Source organism: Mustela lutreola, chromosome 17, assembly GCF_030435805.1.
Source record: "Mustela lutreola isolate mMusLut2 chromosome 17, mMusLut2.pri, whole genome shotgun sequence".
In the NCBI taxonomy this organism is placed as follows: Eukaryota; Metazoa; Chordata; class Mammalia; order Carnivora; family Mustelidae; genus Mustela; species Mustela lutreola.
The window spans coordinates 2055337-2074925 of NC_081306.1; the positions used below are offsets into that span (position 1 = coordinate 2055337).

General features: G+C 58.2%; 1 protein-coding gene and 1 long non-coding RNA gene across 5 annotated transcripts in view; one reads left to right on the plus strand and one right to left on the minus strand.

The window, feature by feature from the left end:
• GSG1L (GSG1 like) overlaps positions 1 to 17793 on the plus strand; it is a 193081-nt gene extending 175288 nt beyond the window's left edge. For 2 of the 4 annotated variants that reach the window (XM_059154916.1, XM_059154914.1), the window contains 2 exons: positions 3963 to 4150; positions 14672 to 17793. In XM_059154916.1, coding sequence (XP_059010899.1) covers positions 3963 to 4150; positions 14672 to 14769 — 286 coding nt within the window. In that variant the 3' untranslated portion in view covers positions 14770 to 17793. The remainder of the gene's footprint in view (positions 1 to 3962; positions 4151 to 14671) is intronic. The other 2 variants (XM_059154917.1, XM_059154915.1) reach the window with 1 other exon arrangement.
• On the minus strand, positions 11087 to 12687 carry LOC131819659 (uncharacterized). The gene is made up of 2 exons (XR_009349274.1): positions 12486 to 12687; positions 11087 to 11410 (listed from the first exon to the last, which is right to left on the minus strand). It is a non-coding gene; the product is annotated as an uncharacterized LOC131819659 (long non-coding RNA).
• Positions 17794 to 19589: the final 1796 nt, after the last annotated feature.

Sequence of the window (19589 nt, forward strand, 5' to 3'; positions counted from 1 at the left end):
CCTGGAGATGCAGGCACTGATGAGCCGGAATCAGCCGCACACGGCGTGCGCTTGTCTGCCCCGCAGCCCCACAGTCAGTGTCGTCACGCTGCTGCCTTTCCGTCCGCCACGCTGGGAGTGTGCACGGACACTGCAAAGCCGGGCTCTTGCCTTTACTGGCCCCCACCGAATGGGGGCAAGTCCCAGGGCCACATCAGCCTCGGTTCTCCTACTGTAAGATGGGGATGATGGTTAATGGTGGTGGCGGCAGTGACTCTGGTGGCACATAGATCTGAGTGGGTGCAAACAGACCCCAAATAATGAAGATTTAGACAGCTGATGAGTGTATTTTGTTCTTACTTGAAAGGCTGGGCGGGTATTGCGGTTCCCGTCGCCTCCACCTAGGGCTCCTCCCCCCTCGCTAGGCACCTGACTCTCCTTGTCCCCAGTTTGTGAAGACTCTGTCTCTTCTGGGACAGAAGGCTGCATATGACTCCCTGTGGGTGCTCTCTGCCCTCAGTCTGCTTCTTCCGAAACACCCCTTTCCAGAGGCGGTGCGTGGCTCAGGTCTAACTGATGGAGTGGAAGGAGAGGGGGCGTGGCTTCGGTGGTGGGGGGCTCCGGGGCGGGGATTGGTGAACATGTTAAAATACCGGAACCATGAGAAGGAGTCACAGATGGACAGACCGTAAAGGTCCCCGGGGGTGAGGTTGATGACGACCATCGTGATAAGGATGAGCACGCCAGATGCACTCGGCTTCCCACGGGCCCATTCGGTTACTCCTCTAGCCCCCTTGAGAGGCTGGTGCACTATGATGCCCACGGATCAGAGGAGGAAGCCACACGGGCGGGTGATCAGAACATGTCCAGACTCAAGCGGCTTTCACAGAGGTGATGCCCGACCCCCGCGGAGGACAGCCGTGTTCGCTGCAGACTGGGTGTCTCTCTCCTGAGCAGGGCTTCAGTCCCAGCACGCCTCCCCCCTCACCTTTATTTGCCCTTCAAGGCACTTGTAGTTAATTTCTTGCACCACCATTTAGGAAAAAAGAACAACTGTCTTCAGAAAGCTCGTAATATTTCCTGCAGGAAATCACCGTTCAGAACCCAATGTAATCGTCACTAGTGCTGCTCGCTGTTGGTCTTCTCTTCCTACACAGAGCTCAGCACCCCGGTGTTCCCACGGGGCCGCTCGTAGCCTTGGGGCTGCCTGTGCGCTTCCTTTGTCTCTTCTTTGCCTGCGAACACTCCTGGGGATGCTGGTGCCAAGCACCAGGCTAGACCCTGGGGCCTCCGAGTGGAGAACGAGATAAACTCCATCCCCTTCTCTTGGACTTTAAACTGTACCGGGGAAGCCCGCCGATTAAGTGAGTTTAGAAATCGTGGTGGTTAAACTGTTTGGAGCCCTGGCTCTGTGCCAGGTAGCGGGTTCCGGGGTCCACAACCACCAGCGGGGTGCTGGTGCTTGTCCTTATCGTCGTGCTTAGTTAGCACCGTATACCCACTGCCATGTAGAACCTTCTAGACCATAGGGTTCAGAGCAGTCAGGTGAGCTGCACAAAGCCATGCTGCTTGGGGATAGCAGAGCTGCCGTCGGCCATGATCCCTCCTCGCTACAAGGCCCAAGGGCTCAGTCGTGCCCAGAAGATCCCTGTGTCCTGATGTGTCTCTTGCCGGGGAGTGCTGGGGGCTATGGGAGGGTCCTCAGCTCTTGTCATAACCACTGACACGCCTTACCCCTCACCAGATGGCTCCCAAGGGCCTGCAGATCACTTCCATTGATGACGCTGGTACTCAAACCCAGCACGAGGCCTCCAGTATTTGCCGGCTAATTGGCAGGTGTTCTCTGATCTGTTAACTATTGAATTCTGGGCTTCCTGGTGCCAGGTCTGGGAGCCCAGGGAGTGGGAGGGACCAGACCAGGTGGGGCTGCCTCTCTCTATAAACCCCATCTCCTGGGCTCACTGGCCCCTGTCCCTGGGGCCAAGGCTCCCTGCAGAGCCCAAGGGAGGTGCCCAGCATGAGGCTTGGACGGGAGGATTTCAGAAGATAAGAAACCCTGAGAACTGGGAACTGGGGTCCGTGGAGTAATGGTTCAAGGTTAAGGCTGAGAGATGCAAGAGGATGTGTGCGGCCTGTCTGTCTGTGGCAGGGCAGGCATCTGTTGACCCCAAGGCACTGGGGATGGCCAGGCAGATGGCACTCTGGGATAGGGGTGGGCTCAGTTACCTGGTCCAGCCTCCACGCAGTGTTTGCAGTGTCATGATTGGTGGTCTTCTTGTCTTGATTACCTCTGGGGATGGGGAGCTCAGCATCTTCCCAGATACTCATGCAGGACTACTTTTAAGAGTGTCAAACTCCTTAAAAAAAACAAAACACCCTAAGTGTCTGTCAGTAGGGGGTTGGATATTAACTGTTCTCCCCCATACAATATGAGGGAAAAGGTAAGTGAGATTTATGTGTCTTGACATGGCACGATGCTGGAAATTTGTGGGTAAGGATAAAACCAGGTTATGAAAGCATGGTTAATTTGAGGCTGTATATGTTTAAAAAAAAGGTTTAATTCTGAGATGATAAACACAAAGCTCCTAGCGGTGGTGAAGCCACCACAGGGAGGTGTCATTATGAGGGGGGGGGACTTCTGCTGTATGAGTGGGAGGTTGTTTTTTTTTTTTTTCCTTTCTTTTCTTTTTTAAATAAGCCAGTGCTCTCTGGAAAAAAACAAAGAAGCTTCTACTAAAAGATGCAAAAAAAAGAAAGAAAGAAAGAAAAAGAAAAGGACATCCTTCCTTGTATGGACCCTTCCCACAGCATCAACATGCCTTCCTGTAGCTTCAGCCCTTAGGGTTTTGTGCTGCCATCGGGAAGCAGCCGGGCCGTAGAAGGTACTTGTCGAAGACCTACTTGTGTTAAAGTTTGCTTCCTGGGAAGCACAGGCCTAGCCCCTGGGTCCAGATGGCATGGGGAGTCTCGGGCGGCGTTATACGCTTGTCACAGTCTGCCTCGTGTGCCCGCTGTCGTCTACTGGGCCGGCGGCTCTGGGGGCAGACCGTGCGGTAGACGTTTCGGCGGGGCACACAGCGTCTGGAGTAAACGGCCCAGAGCAGGGCCTCTGGACATTCCTGGTGAATGAGTGAACGAGCAGTCTGAGGGGACCAGAAGGATCAGCGCAGGAGTATTTCTGTCCCTTCCACTAGGCGTCTGCAACGGCCTGGTGGTCATCTGTCACCGTCCCCGTGCCTCCTTCCCTAGCCCCACGCTCTGGACACACTGCTGGGCAATTCGAAAAATAAGACGTGATGGCAAGAACCAGAAAACGGGGCTGGGGCATTTGCTTGGGTGGGGACTGAGACTTCCCTGCAGGAGAGAACAGAGCATCTCCATGCAAAGAAGAAGCGGGAGCAAGTAAAAGGCCAAGAGGAGCTGAGGCAAGATCTAAGAGCGAGCGTGGCCACAGACATGGAACTGGGAACACTTCCGGGCTTCCTCAGCAGATACGAAAGTGATTGTCAGTGTTTCTACTTCTGGGGACCAGAGTGTGTTCCTCTCACGGGGATGCACCCCTGGGCTGGACCGTGTGGGGGCTCCGCAGTGTATTTGGGTTACACAGGGGCGAGCCCAGTGGGGGAACACGGCCCCAGCCCTTCCCCGGGCCCGGTCAGCGGCAGGATGAGGGCGAGGGCTTAGGTCTGCAGCTGCCTGCACCCAGACCCTCGCTGGCTCGGCGTTCCCTGCCCCACCGGTTCCAGCCCCGCCTGGAACTGGACTGGTCGCGTTCGCTTTCAGTGCCTCAGCTTCTCCATGGACAAAACAGAGATCACGGCACCCATCGAATAGGGCCGTGGTAAGGGTCTTGGCGGCGGCCATGGCCCAGGTTGCTTTGCGCAGGGTTCCCGGAGGGAAAAGACTGTACTTTTCAGGTCCTGGGCCTCTGCCAGCTCAGCTTGCTCTTTCTGACACAGGCTTTTGGGTCCTTTTCTTTCCAGGATCGAGAAGGGGGATGGGCACGAGGAGGACGACCTGCGCTTAGACTGTCGTCACGAGCGATACGCTGCCCGTAAGTGGCCTCGTCGGCAGCACCCCGCCTGTGCCATCCGAAGGGAGGGGACCCTGGGGCTGAGCCAGCCCGACCTCTCCCTGCAGCCCTGCTTGCTCCCGCAGACACACCCTCCAGGTGGGGAAACTGAGGCTGGCGTCTCGGCGTAGCCAGTGCCCCGCACCCCGAAGCTGTGGTCCTCTCACAAGGGAGATGGGATGCTAAGAAGTTGAGGGAGGATGTTGGGTGCTTCGGGGCAGGCCGGTGAGCCCCAGCTCAGGTCCGGGCTGGGTGGGCTGTTGGCCAGAAGGGGGAACGGCCCCAGGGTCTGACTAGCCAAGGCAGGGAGGGGACAGTGGTTGGGACTCGGGTGGGCTGCCGAGGCTCCTGGCCGCGCGGAATGCAGTGGCTTCGTAGCCTCACTGTGGGGGACACCACAGACAGACTCTAGGGCACCCATTAGGAAAACAAACGCCTGGACCAGAAAGCAAAGGTTGGTAAAAAGAGAGAAAGGGCCTTGCTCTGGCCGGTAAAAGAAAGAGGCGACGTGAGATTGACGTTAAAATGGCAGAAGCTCAGCTCAACTCCGCTCAGCCAGCAGAAAGCCTGCCACGGACTCCCCGCCCACCACACCCCCTTCCAAGGGCTTGTCCTGCCTGACCTCCCGGGTTCACGGACCCCCAGCCCCGACAGCTGGGACTACGAGCCACGTTGTGCAGAGGAGGAAATTCAGACTCAGAGAGGTCGCACCCCTGCCCTAACCCACTTCATCTGCCAGGCAGCTTTCCCTCCCGGAAGGAGCATCAGTGCCCTCGTGCACAGGTCAACAGCCTGTAGGAAATGCATCTTTCATTCCCCCCAAGACACAGCTGTGAGGGAGCGAGAGCACAGAGTCTTCTGCCTTGTGGGGCTCCCCCTCCCTCTGCAGGGTGGCGCGGGAGAAAGTCAGAAGCGACTCAGAAACAAACCAGGCCACCTCGGCTAGAGGCAGGTGCTCAGAGGGCTTGGGTGAAGGCCGGGCAGGCGGCTCTCGGGCATCTCAGTGACCGGAGCCTGGAGGATGAGAAAGAGCCGGCCCCGGACTCACCCTTCCAGGCAGAGGCTTGCAAGGGCGAGTCCCCGAAGCAGGGGCGGCAGGACCAGAGGCCAGCGTGGATGGAGCAGGGACCGCATGGGGAGGCCGGTGATGGGGCTAGAGGGGCGTGGGGGCGGGGGCGGGGGAAGGAGCTGGCCATGCAGTGGGGAGCCCGGGGTGTTTTGAGCGGGAAGGAGACTCATCCAGATCCTTCATCTGTTCCCGCATCTGTGCTGAGAGCTGGATCATCTCTCTGTCTGTCTGTCTGCATTCCATGTCCTTCCGTCCAGCCATAGACATCCCCGCATCCATCTGCTCCGTGGGGAAAGGGTCGGAGGGGAGCAAGAGCGAGGCCCGTGGGCAGCTTCGATGCTGTTGTAGTCCCTCCCCGGAGAGATGACCGTGGCCTGGCCTTCAGCAATGACAGTGGAAGTGGGTGGTTCAGAAACTCTTTGCTGGAAGAATTGTCAGGTTGTCTTCGTTCGGGTTCTCCCAGAGGCAGACCCAGAGACCAGGACTTGGCAGCAGACCGCACCCATGTGGGTGATCCCAGAAGACACAGTAGGAGCAGGGGAGGCAGCCCAAGCAGGGAGGGTCTGTAAAGACACAGTATGGAGGCGACCGCCCTGCACCCCGCTGAGGGCCTGGGGCCACCGGTGCAGAGCGCGTGTATCTGAGTCACCCCTCCAGACACAATGGCCGCTCTGCTGGGACCCTGGGGGTGCTGGGCCAGGGCCCAGGGTCTGCATTCCCCTGGGGCGGGTGGAGGTCAGCCGCCCACCTCGCCAGAGGGGGTCCTCCGGGGCATCCGGGTGTCCAGAGAGGACAGAGGTTGGCGTGCCCATGCTGTTTGTCTGGGTGCAGTTGGACAGTCCTGCAGAGCTGGGAAGGGAGACAGCTGCGGCTCGGTCCTCCAGGGAGCGTGCTTGGGGTGGGGAGAGCCGGCGAAGCTGCCGGAGCCTGACGCTCTGCCTGGGGGGGCGCTCACAGAGAAGCCGCCGAAGGCTTCGAGGAAGGGGCTGCCGAGGGCCGGCGGGGGGTCCCCAGAGGTTTGCCAGATCCCCACTTCCCAGGAAGAAAGGAGCCTCCGATCCCACAGCACCTCTGCCAGGTGTGCCTTTCATCCCGTAGCCGAGCTGCTGGGATGCGGTCTTTCCCCTGGGGCCCGTGGAGGCACTGGGGACTCGGTTCTCACCAGGAAGGGAGGAGCTGGCCTCAGTCCCTCGAGTTACCTCTGACGTGGCCACTCCTGTGGCCTCCGAGAAAGCCATCGACTCAACACATCTTTACAAAAGCTGCTCCTCTGGACTGGTCCCGGGCTGGGTTCTGGATCACAGGGGTGCACAAGGTGTGTTCCTGGACCGGGGGGCTCCCAACCATGGCTGTCCTGTGCGGCCAGAGCTAGAGTGGGGTGCGAGCAGGTGCTGTGATGGCAGAGGCCAGGCGCCTGCTCTGGCTGGCAGTGAGGGCGAGGGGCTGGAGAGGGAGGCGTCCTTGGCCAGAGGTGAGCCCACTTGGTAGAATCCTGCAGCGATTATGATTCCTGGACTAGATGATAAAAATAGCCAACGGGAGGGCAGTCCCACCAGGTCTGCTGGTCCCCCCTCCTCTGTGTGCGTTCTGAGGACTTTACATTTAGCTGCTTATTTAATCCTAAACATGGCCCATTTTACAGGCGGGGAGAGTGAGGCTCAACACGAAGCAGGGCTGGTATTCGGACCCAGCCCGTCTGGCCCCAGAGCCGGAACCCTGGGCCCCGAGGGTGAGCTACCACATGCCTGTGGGGGTCCCCCATGCTGGGTGCAGCCGTCTACCAGACTCTGGGCGCGGCCCAGGGACTCAGGGACCAGCCCCCTCGCAGACCTCACGGGCTAGAAAAGCAGCTTGATGAGGCCATCTAGGGAAACAGCACCGTCCCCAGAACGCAGCCTCTTAGCCGCTCGTGGGGTTTGGGCCAAGAAAATATTTTGGAAATGCCTGGTCGAGTTTTGCAATATTTCTGCACCGAACAGCTGCTCGGATTCTGCGGTGGGCTGACTTGCGGGCAGGAGGAACGGGGGAGGAGGAATGTCAGCGAGCCCACATTATTAAAGGCTTCCTGGGCGCAGGTCTCTGCAGGGGCGTTCCCAGCCCTGGGACGGAGGGTTGACGGCTCTGCTGTGGGCATGGAAGCAGTAAGGAGCTGAAAGGCACCCTGACTTGCTGGGGTCGCTGGTCCCCTGGGGGACAGAGCCCTGCTCCGTGGCCCATTTTTTTCCTTCCTTTGAGTCCAAGCCCATTTCTGCTCCTGCCCCCTTCCCTTAGCGAGAAAACGCAGAACATCTCCTCACAGGGCTTTTCTACTTGCCCTTCTCTTGGCCCAGAATGCTCTCCCTCTAAACCCTTGCGTGGCTGGCGGTGTCTCGCCTTGAAGTCTCAGCCAGAAGACTGCTTCCTTGGAGAAGCTTCCCCTGACTGCAACGTTCTGCCCCCGCTGTCCTCATATGACTTTTTTTTCTTTCCTTCGTGGCACCTGTCCCTCTTGAAATGATTTTTTGTATTTATGTACTTGGGTTTTATTTGGTGGCCGCTCCCAGTTCGGTTCCAGGAGAACAGGCCCCCTGTCTTGTTCCATTCGAGTCTGTGTTCTGAGAACCTAGAACGGTGTGGGGCCTGTGGCTTGTGCTCAGTTGCTCCGGGTATCTCCGGCTGTTTCCCACTGGAGCAGGCCCTTCCCCGTCAACCTGTACACGGATTTTGGGTACAAGTTGCTATTTTTCCTTGGGCTCCTCTGATACAGACTCTGCCACAATTTCTTTTTCCCGAGGAAGGAGTGTGCTTTTCAAACTTGCCTCTGGGGTTCTGCAATGCCACCAGCTAGCTCGGGAGTGTCACATCAGATGTGACATTTGATGGAGGCGATGCTGCCGTCTGGTCCAGGTGTCTGCGTCTTCCTTCTGGGGGCAGATGGGGCTTGCAGCGGATTGCAGCCGTCAAGTTCAATGCCCGAGACAAGCTTTTGATTCTGCCAGGTGTGTCTGTGAGGCCGGGCGGGGCCTTGGCAAAAGGGCTGTCACTCGCCGGGTGGAGAGGTGGCTTCTGGGAGCTCCATCTAGATGGGTTTCCACCGCCGCTGCCCTCAAAATAGCAGAGGGAATTTCAAGAAAGACTTCCCTGGGTCCAAAGCAGCTTGGCATTTTTATTAGATCAAAATCACATCCAATAGAGCACTGCTCGAGTCGCTTCCTTTATTGAAATGGAAGCAGACAATGTTTCTGAAATAATTGTCGATGCCGACTCCCTGGGCACCCAGACGGGTCTGCGGCTTGGAGGCCTCTGAGACCTGGGACCCTGGGGGCTGAGACACCCAGGCCAGTGTTCACATCAGAATTACCTGGGGGGCTCCCCAAAACAAGGATTGCTGGGCCCCGTCTCTGAGCTCCTGGCTCAAGAGGGCTGGGGCGGGGCCTGGGCATCTGCATTCCTAACGGGGGGGGGCCTGGGGGACCCTGTTGCTGCGTCTCTGCGGACCAGCTTCCGAGCAGCCCTCAGCCCCGAGCCAGGACCCGTCCCTCCAAAGCTGCGACCAGGAGCGGCTCTGCATTTTGTCCCGTGCTTGGGCCCTTTGGTGGCTTTTGGGTGGAAACGGGTGCTTCTAGGGCCAATTCCTCTCCAAGCCATTCTCCTCAGATGGTTTTGGGGCTGTCTCCCCCATCTCCTCCTCCTAGGTCCCCAAGCGCCTCTGGTGGCCCCCCTGGCGGGTGTCAGGCTCTGTGCTGACCCCTCCCACACACACCCACAGAGGCCCTCCCGCCAACCCCTCCTGTCCCCGCTTCATTTCCCAGCCACCCACCGCTCTCGGGACCCTTCTCTGCTGACGGTGCCCCCACTAGATTGGAGATGTGGGGGGACAGGGGCCTTGTCACCTCAGCTGTGTGGCCACCCCAGGGCCTGGCCCACAGTGGGCCATCAGCGTGTGTCCAGCAAATGACTTAGCTTATTCCATCCCCTCGCGGTACTTACACTGACGACTATTTCTGTTTTACGGGAAAAGACACTTAGGGTAGGAGCAACCAGGTCATTTGTCCTGGGTCACAAATCTGGACAACTCACTGTGCTTTTGTTCTTCTCTGTGACTGTTTCTTTTGCCCAGAAACACGTGGGGGGCAGTTGTTAAAATACAGATTTCCCCGCAAATTCCAACTCCTTGGTTTGGGGCAGGGCCGAGGAATCCACATCGGGTAAGTCTGATGCTCAGGTGCAAATCCCAGGTGTGGGATGGACCCCCGTCGCCCGGAGGGCGCAGCTGGGCCTTTCCCCCGCAGGCACCCGTAGTCCCCCAACCCTGGCTCTGCCCGCCGCCCTGGCTCCGCTTTCCAGCCGCACAGACCTTCTCGCCTCCCCCGGCAACCAACGGTGCTAGGTTTTTCACACCTCCTGAAAACCTCATTTACCTGCCAGAACCCATTTCACACTCTGTTCCTTCTGCCTGAAAAGACCTGCCCCCTTCCTTCCTCCACTGGGCAAGAAACTTGTGGAATTGTGAGCTTCACAGTGCTTTCTGAGTCTAGTTCAAATGTCCGGGGGATGGCAGCCAGCCCCGCCTTGCCCCTCTGCCATGCTGGTCATGTTCATCTCTGCATTGTCTAGAAGGTGGGATTTTATGGTGGTTACAAGCCTGGGCCTTTGGAGGCTGCCTGGGTTCAAATCTGGCAGTGAGACTGTGGTGACTTAACCTGTCCTGGCTTCGCTTTCCTTGTCTATCAGATGGGCATAGTAATGGCACCTCACTCAGATTTCTGAGGATTAAATGGGCCATGCCCATGAGGCACGGTGAGCGGCTGCCAGCACACGGTAAGGGCTGTGTGCCCTCGCCATTTCCGCCTTATGCGTCTGTCTCACTCACAGGCACCGGCAGGTGTCTCACTCCTGTCTGCAGACCCAGCACCCACGGTGGAGGCGGGCACACGTAGGTACCCAAAAAGCATGTCACAAGAGAGTAAAGGACTCAGCCTGATCCTGAGCACGAAAACAGATGAGCAGGTCGTGGGGTCGCCAGAAGATGGACTCCAGCCAGGACAAGCCTGGGGCGGTCCCCGTTTGATCTCCCAAGACAAGCGACCCATAGGGTAGACCACAAACCCCACCCTCCCTTCCACACGGCTCTCACGCACACCTGCCCCTCTTCCCACATCCTTTCTTGTTCATTCGTTTAACAGATGATCAGTGTGTGTGGAATTAAGCGAGCCGCTCGGGACAGAGCAACAAGGAGCAGCTCAGCTAATCTGTGTCCCACGTTACGTACGGCCTCGTAGGGGAGCCGGGAGAAATCGAGTACATGGCTATTCCCGAATATGCCAGAGTCTCTGAAGTGCCCTCGGGATACACATCTGCAGAGTGGGGTTGACTTGGAGAAGCAGCCCGGGGGCCCTCGCCAAGGTGGTGACATTTTAGGAGTTGAAAAGGGACACGGGTGTCACTAGCTGAAGGGTCTCCAAAGCCAGACACCTCAGGGCCAGCCTTCATTCATTTCTCTCTCACTCCCTCTCTTTATAGAGGAAAGAATTGAGGCAGCGAGACAGTAGGGTCTGGCTGGACCGGCGAGACCTCAAGAGAGGGCGTCAGCACCTCGGATAGCGCATGTGGGGCCGGGCAGGGGCGTTGGCTGTCCCCTGTCTCTCCGGTGCCGGGTCGGGCTGGGCTGCCGTGGGGTCAGAAACACCAGCACCAGCCACGTGCCCACCGTCATCAGTTCCTTTACCAGCTTCAGAGCGCCTCGGACAAGTTCCACCCCCTGTGAGTGCCCCCGCCCCCCCTTCGGCACATTTGCGGTGGCACTGGCCGACTTGGCTTTGAAGGGCCCTTCCGACTCAGTGAATCCTTTCCGGAACAGAGGATGTGACTGCACGCCATTCAGCAGAGCTGAAAGCGGATCTCCTGGGATCCTGGTGCCCTGGGGGAGTTCGTGACAGCGATTTCCCACCGAACGACGGAGAAATGAGGACGGAAGAGACAGGACATTAAATGCGTTCATGTTCATTTGGGCCGAGGACTCTGCTAAGCCTGGCTGCTTCCGAGGGAATTTAAGGCACCGTGCTTGCTCTCCACCCTCTGAGTGGCACCTCGCACAGATCTCTTCCCACCCCGGGGCCGTGGCTCCCCATCTGTGAAGAGAGGTGCTTCCCTCCAACCCCGTCCCACATAGGCATTTTGCTATTACTGTGTCAGTCTGAAGTCGGATAGGATGGACTTCTAGCTGGGGGCCCGCCGGGCCTGCTGAACCTTTGTAACTCCCCTTCGTTGCAGGTTCAGAGAGGAGAAGGTGCTTGTCAACAGTCACACAGCTTAAAAAAAAAAAGAAAAGAAGACTAACAGACACAGCTTGTGATCAGTGGAGCCTGGATTGGAAACTTTGACGGCAAGACTGCAATTAGAGTTCTGCCCCCTAAGCCTGTACCCACAGGAGAGACTGACCGAGGAGCCTCGCATCATGCACAGAATCTCAGACCAGGAGGGGCAGGCAGAGCTCAGTCTCCAAGCTTAGGGATTACTCCGTCCTTCTCCAGTCCTGCCTGGTCTCTTCACTTGTCCCTTGCTGTGTGCCTGGCCGGGGGCTGGGGGCCACGGCTCTGGGATGAAAGTAGACTCAGTCCCCACCTGCACTGGGGTTAGCTGGGGAGACCCTCACAACTCAAAGTGACAAGCCCAGGGGGAGAGACCGACCAGCAGCCTGTCGTGCAGCCATGGGGGGAGCAAGGCCTGTGCCTGTGAGGTTGTGGGATGCTTCCCAGAGGGGGTGCCTTTGAAAGACTAGTGGGAGACTCAGTAACCAGGAAACAGCAGAGAAGGGCATCAGGCCGAGGGACCAGAATGTGTGAAGCCACGGCACAGAGTCCTGGAACAAGCATGCGGGCTGGGAAGGAGAGGTCAGAACCGGCCAGCCGGAGAGGTGCTACTTAGCCCACAGACGGCTGTAAACGTGTTAAAATGTAAATGTCGGTATTGAAAGCCTAGGAGATTTTATTTTGAAATTCTGATTTTCAGTTTCCCTGAACTTTCTGGAAGATCTGAGCCCACATTCTCCATGGCAACAATTGGCCAGAGCTGAGGAATGGTTCCTTCTGGCTGCTTCGCCAATTTATGTCATTTGATCGGGCCCCGTAGACCTTCTGAGGTGTTATTCTCCAGTCTATGGCATCAAGGGCTTCCCCCTCCCCCCCTTCACCCCCGCCAGCTAGTGACTAGCCCCAAAGTAAAGATACTGGAAGAGGGAAAGTGCACCGGGTGGTGGTGGCCTGGGGGGCGCTCATGCAGGGGGACGGAGCTCCTTACTCTCCACTATAAATGGCTCTGGGCCCCAAGCCCCTCCCGAGAGGCCAAAGGAAAAAAGAGGCTTCCAGTCCTCAGTGACAAACCCACCTCTGGATCCAGGCGACAAGCAGCCCGAGCTTGACTCAAGGAAGGATAGGAATCATGGCTTTTCCTCTTCCATCAAAAGGCATGATCTCTTTCTCTCTGTTCCCGCAGACGCTCCGGGGTGGCCCCGTTGGCAATGGTGGGAGCAGCTACGATCACTTCAAAATATTCATTTAGAAAAAGAATCAAACCTTTCTGCAATCGAATATTTGCTCCTAGAATTTTTTTTTTTTTTTTTTTAAATCCAAACACCTAGATCTTGGCAGCATTCACTTCCAAAGAATGCAACCGTTCCAGTGGCTGGGGCCAAAACAAACATTTTTCCCGAGGCCAAATGGTTCCAGAATGTTTGCCAATTATTTCCCACCCTTTAAAAAATACACTAAAATTAGTAAAGTGCTAACATTAAAGAATATCCAAGGCAGAAAAAAACATCAAAGCACAAAACCCCCCACGGCCACCCTCCAAATCAGCACAGCCGTCCACCCTCTGCCCGTGGCTTTCCAGGCTTTGCCATGTGGAAGAGCTGCTTTGGGGGTGGAGGAAGGGTAGTGAGCCATCTGTCTTTGGAGGTATGCAAGCAAGGGCTTGGCTTCACCAGGAATTCCCACCTCAGTGGGGCTGGCTACGAAGAACCTGCCTGACCCCAGAGGACGACAAGAATGTCTGAGCCTCCGTTAGAGCGCCATTAAAGACATGGAACACATGTCTTTAATGAAGAAGTGTGGGGTCAGGAAAAGTCAATCCGCTGCTTATCCTCACGGAGCGTCCATTCCCTCATCTGTAAAATGGGTGCTAGCTACTTCACAGGCGTGTGAGGCTAGAATCAAGTAGGGTAGAGACCTTGAATGCTAGGTGGCTGTTGGTTCTCTCTCTGGCCCCCCCAGCCCACCCACCGTACCCGTCTCTCTTCCCTCTGTTTCTCTCTCTGCTTCCACCTCCCCTGATCCGCTGTCGAACTTCTGTCTCGGGTCAGGCCATCATTCTCCTTGGCTCGTGGTCTGATGGCCAGGCTGGAGAGTCCCACTGGGGCAGGTGCTCCAAGATGAGGGAAACTGCCCAGGGCCTCCACGAGATGTGGGGTGCTTCCTGTAGGAGGGGAGATGTGAGCCAGGCCCTGAGGGGTTGATTTCCAGCAGGTACAAGGACGTGTTAGCAGGTCGCGGCGTGGGGTGGACACCGCTCCTGCGTGTCGGAGATGTTAGGGAGGCATTTGAGGGACGGCAGAGAGCAGGCTTCTGGGAGCCCAGGGACACGGGAGTCAGCATGTTGGACGAGGACCAGCTCCCAGCCCTTCTGCTGGCCCAGGCTCCCAAGAGCAGCGCGCGGCGGCAGGCGGTGGTGGAGTCTCTCTTCTTTGCCCTGGGCCAGGGCGCTGCCTGGACTGCCTTTGGGCACACCCACGCACTCACTCTCAGTCCCTGTGTACGCCTGTTCTCCTTCTTTTGTTTGTTTGTTTGACAGAGAGAAAGATCACAAGTAGGCAGAGAGGCAGGCAGAGAGAGAGGGGGAAGTAGGCTCCCTGCTGAGCAAAGAGCCCCATGCGGGACTCAATCCCAGCACCCTGGGATCATGACCTGAGCCGAAGGCAGAGGCTTTAACCCACTGAGCCACCCGGGCCGCCGCCGCCTGTTCTCCTTCTACCCCTCCCCCAGCTCCTTGAGCACGTGGAGACACTGTAGTTCGGGGAAGCCTGGGGGGTGGGTAAGTGGAGCGGCGGGGACGGGCTGGCTGGATGCGTGGGACGCGAGGCTGGCGGGCTGGGTGAGGCCGCGGCTGTGGCAGCAGGCCGGGCCCTGGGCGGTGGTTGCGGGAGGCGGAGGGCGGGTGAGTGGGCGGCTAGGCCGGGGTTTCCGGGGGGCGGGCACGTGGGGCTACGGGAGGTCGGGCCGCTGGGGGTGTGAACGGGGTGGGAGAGGCTGATGGTGTGTTGACGGGGCAGGTGTACGCGTGGGTCTGGGACTGTGGGCGGGAAGCGGGTCGGAGTGGGGTCGTGGGCACGTTGGTGGGCGGGAGGTGCATGGCGGTGGATGTTGGCGGTGGGTGTCGGGGTGGGGGGGGTCCCGGGACGGGGGATGCTGAGCTGGGACGTGGGCGGCCGGCAGCTGCTGTGGGTTGACAGACGGGTGGGCAGCGGGTGCGTGGGGGAGGAAGGCAGCTGTGAGTATGACCAGCGCGTCTCTTGGCAGGACACCATCCACATGTGGGAGATTCCTGGCCCCGGAGCTCTACACAGGAGGTCCCCGAGCTGAACCGCCAGTGCTGGGTCCTGGGGCACTGGGTGTGACCGAAACCCAGCGTGGCCCCCAGACGTCAGACTGCCATCGGAAGCGGCCCCCCCCGCCACAAGACCACCGGTCTGGTGCCCCTGGAGAGTTGGCCTGTGTGCTGTGAACTCGGCCAGCCTGTGTAGGAGACACAGGCCTGCCCTTCCCACCACCGCCTGGGGCTCAGGGCCCTGGACACGGAACCGGGGTGGCCTCAGGCATGCACGGGGCTGCACATGGCGACTTTGGGACAGCAACTCCTGACTTTTGCCACCGTCACACGCGGCGCCCTGTCCACTGCAGCCAGGATGCCACGGAAGACACAGTCGTTGGCCCCGGAAAGCGGGCCGGGAAGTTCAGGGGGTGCCAGGCGGTGCAGAGCCCTGCCCGAGGCAGGGAGTGGGCGGGGCTTCCTGGCACTGGCACCACAGTGTGGGCACAGAGCAGGCACACAGCAGGGGCACAATAAATGCTTGTTGAACCTGTTTTCTTGCTATGTGTGGAGGCCAGTTGCTCTCTGGGCTGTGGCTGCCCCCCACGGCCCCACCCAATCAGGTCCTCAAGGACCCTGAAGGTGAGACAGCCTGAGTGTGCTGGGGTCAGGGCCAGACACTGAGGTGCCCAGAGTGGAAGCTGGGTCTGGGGGGCTGGGGTCAGCCTGGAGCCAGGCCGGCATGCTGCCTTGGATTCCAGAAGTGTGCAAGGTAGGAGGTAGGGATGGGTCGGGCAGGTGGGAACCTTGGGAGACAGGGCCTCAAGCCCAGGCCTTAAGCTGCCCTGACCCCATGGGGATCCTTGACCCCATGTCTAGAGGCACCTTTATGTGGAGTCCTGGGACTTAGGTGCCTGGAGAAACATCCTTATTATAAAGATGAGGGAACTTAGGGTCACAGAGATGAAGTAACCTGCCCAAGATAACAGAGCTAGTGAATGGCAGAGATGGGGTCAGAACCAGGACTTTAAGAAGACTCTTCCCTTTCCAGATGGGTTTCTAGAGCTTTCCCCCAAGTAGAGAATGTTCTGCAGACTTCCATACGTCCATCCATCACCAACCCTTTATCTATCCTCCATCATCCATCCATCATCTGCCAATCCATCCGTCCATCTGTCCATCCATCTGCCATCCATCCATCCATCCGTCCATCCATCCATCCATCCATCCATCTGTCCATCCATCCATCCATCCATCCATCCATCCATCTGTCCATCCATCCATCCATCCATCCATCCATCCATCTGTCCATCCATCCATCCATCTGTCCATCCATCCATCCGTTCTTCCATCCATCCATCTGTCCGTCCATCCGTCCATCTGTCCATCCATCCATCCATCTGTCCATCCATCCACCCGTCCGTCCGTCCATCCATCCATCTGTCCATCCATCCATCCATCCATCCATCTGTCCATCCATCCATCTGTCCGTCCATCCATCCATCCGTCTGTCCATCCGTCCATCTGTCTGTCCATCCGTCCATCCATCCGTCCAACCCTTCATCCATCCATGCATCCATCCATCCATCCTCCACTCACCAGGTATCAACCTTCCTCATATCAGATGTCCATCCATCTTCCTTCCATGTATGACCATCCTCATCATTTAACTCCATGTACCCATCTATCCTATGATACAGTTCACTGTGCCCCCACTATGTGCCAAGCACTGCCGTGAGCACTTGAGATAAGATATTGAGCCAACCCGATGGGTGACTGTCCTCACAGAAGGGCGTGACAGAGAACTAGACAGATGGCAGTTGCACGGTGTGTGGCATGCTTGGTGCCCAACTCTGGGGGCCAGGCAGCCTGGACTTAGATTCCAGCCACCCCCAACTTGAGACCTTAGGCAAGTGACCTAACCTCTCTGTGCCTCATCTCCATGGGCACATGGGGATAATCGTTATACCTACCTCGTACAGCTGTCCTGAGGGCTAACTGGGCTAATGTGCGTGAGGCATTTAAACAGAGCCTGGCACATAGTGCTTTGTTGGTGTTTGCTCTCATCTTGATGGGGGAAAGTTCGGGGCTATGTATGGGTCTTAAAGGCAGCACCTGCTGGGGGAGGGAGGCGGCGGCAGTGGTCAGGAGGACTCCTTTGGGAAAAAGATGTTTCAGCCAATACATGAATACATGAAGGTTGTCTAGCTGTCAGGCAAGGGAGACTGTCAGAACATTACAGGAAACTTCCAGCAGCCCAGACTGTAGGTATGGAGAGAAGGAAGGGCCACAGGGGGTGCGAAATCCGGCCGCAGATGAGGTCGGGGAGCTGGGCCAGAGGGACACGAAGCTTCCCTAGGAAGCTTAGGCTTTATCCTGGGGTGCACCCCGCTGTGCATTCTAGAAGGATCTCTGCTGCCTCATCCCTCCCGGGCTCCGAGGGAGAGGAGACGGGTGGTCTGGTGCACACAGTGCCCCAGGAATGCGACAACGAGGGCCGATTCAGCTCGTCTGAATGGAAAGTCAACAGACCGACGTGTAGAGAAAGTTGGCAAAGACTCTCCGATTCCAGGCTTAGGTCAGGGGCGGGTCCGGACGAGCTTGGGTCTCAGGGTCCAGGGGACACCCACATAGAGACGTGTGCTCATTACTCACGCATGCATTGACTGACCAAGTGATTCATTAGTCCATTTTCCATTCACTCAGTACATATTGTGCACCTACTGTGTGGGGCAGGAGACGGGTCTGGCAGGAGGATCAGGGCCCGCTGACAAAGATCTCGAACATCAGAACCAGGAGTTTGGGCTTCGGCCCCTGGGGCTGGGTTCCCAGGTCACCAGGCGTCCTAAGGCTCAGTCCTCAGCCAAGGTCCTTCTGTAGTTGGCGGCTGGACCACCAAAGTCCAGGAGATGATTTTAATTGACATACGGGCAAAAATTTAATCTATTTTAATAGTTGTGTTTATGTCAATGTGTATTAGGAAAAACTGTATAACGGGCCCCTTAGTGTCGTGATTTCACAGACGCTGTTGCTTAGGACGAAACCAAAATAGGCATTTAAGTGAAAAGACAAAGAACTGGTTTGAAGAAAAATACTCAATAAATAATCGTGCAAGTGGTATGTGGTTACGGTATGCGGACGGCCCAGTGAAGGCCTTTCTAACCCCCTGATCCGTCCATCCATCGGTCCTCCTGTCCCTCTGGGCACCTGTCGGGCAGAGAGGGTGAGCCCCAGCTGTCTTCCCATCCCGCAGAGCCAGCGGCGAGAAGGCTGCCGGCGAGGGAAAGGAAGCTTTGTCTGGCCGGCCCGAGGCCTGGTCCCAGTGGCCCCTGCGGAGTGTCCCTGGGAGGGTGGTCTTCACGCAGGGAGGAGGGAAGACCACACGGGCTGAAGGCAGGAGGAGCGTCCCCGCATCCACGCTCCCCGGGCTCCTGCGTCCACGTCAACCCCGACACGCCTGTGTTGGCGGCTGGTGCTATGTGCGCGCCCGCTGGCCCCGAGCACGGGCTCCCAGCTGGTCCGGGACATGGACGGGCTTGCGCGGGCTTGGGGGCCTGCCGTGGGGGTGTGCCTTCTTGTTGGCTCACACAGCCCCCTCTTCCCAGGGGGGGCCGTGGGGACCCCAGCCCAGGGCTAATGGGCAGGCCAGGCCTCAGGAAGTCGTAGAGCTGACCTGCCTCTTTGGAGGTCCCGTTTGTCCATGAATCTCTCACGGAGGGGAGGGCTCCCGCGGGCCATGCGCGACAGTGCAGGGGCCCCGCCATGGTGGGTCAGGAGGACACAGTCCTCACCTTCACGGAGTTTGTATTCCAGCGAAGAGACAGAGATGACTCAAATCATTCCAACAACAAAAAACTATCACTTCCAAGCGGGAGGAGTGCGATGTAAGCCAGCCCAGAGAAGGCCCGATTCATGCTGGGATGGAGCGGCTGGGCCTCTCAGGAAGGGCTGCTGAAGGAAGCAGCAAGGGAGTATGGGTAGAAGCCACAGCATGTTCAAAGGCCCTGGGGTTGAGAGGAATGTTGGGTGTGGGCTGTGACAGGACACAGCACTTGGAGCTCGAGGTGAGGGCATGACGTCTGCTGCTGAGCCATTGGGTTGGAGGGGTTGGAGCCTGTGGGGTCTGCGGGTGATGGCCAGGAGTGTGGCCTTCACCTGGAAGGCCACAGGGAACCACGGGCAGGAGGATTTTCAGAGGAGGACATGGCAAGTTCCTCCTGGCTGTGTCGGGCCAAGGCCTGGGAGATGGGGTGCAAGGCAGAGACAGGGTGAACAGAGAGGGGGCTGCGGCAGGTGACCGTGGGGGGCTCAGGCCCCGGGGGGTACCAGGGATGAGCTAACCCTCCCCCCCATGCCGCCTGGGGATGGGTGAAGGCACGAGGCACACCAGGGCTTGGCTGGCTGTTCTCTGAGGCTCCTGTCTGGGCTTTGATGCTGCACAGACGGGGACATGGAGGGCCACTTGGGGCCATGGCAGGAATCGGGGGCATGTCCTCTGAGCGGATGAGTTAGAAAAGCGCCTGACCTCCAACCACAGGCGCTGTGGCTCCGGGGCCCATGGCTTGAGGGGGGCGGGCTGCAGTTTAGCGCCACTCACCCCTCACTCTGGGGCTGTGGCCAGGGAACAGATCGCACCGCCACACGGGTGGACGGCCCCGCTGCGGGACTGAGGACCAACAGCCCAGCCAGGGACCATCAGTCATGAGGAAAAACCCATCTCCTCCGTGTGGGGATTTACTGCCCGGACAGACAGGAAATCCCGGCGCGGGACCTCTGCCCTGTCCCTGGCACTGCCAGCCCACGACACCCCGGTAATAGCTTTTGGGGACACATTTCATCCTGGGCTGACACCAGCGAAGCCTCCACCTATGGGGAAGCCCTGGCAGGGGAGTGGGCTTCTGCCAGGAG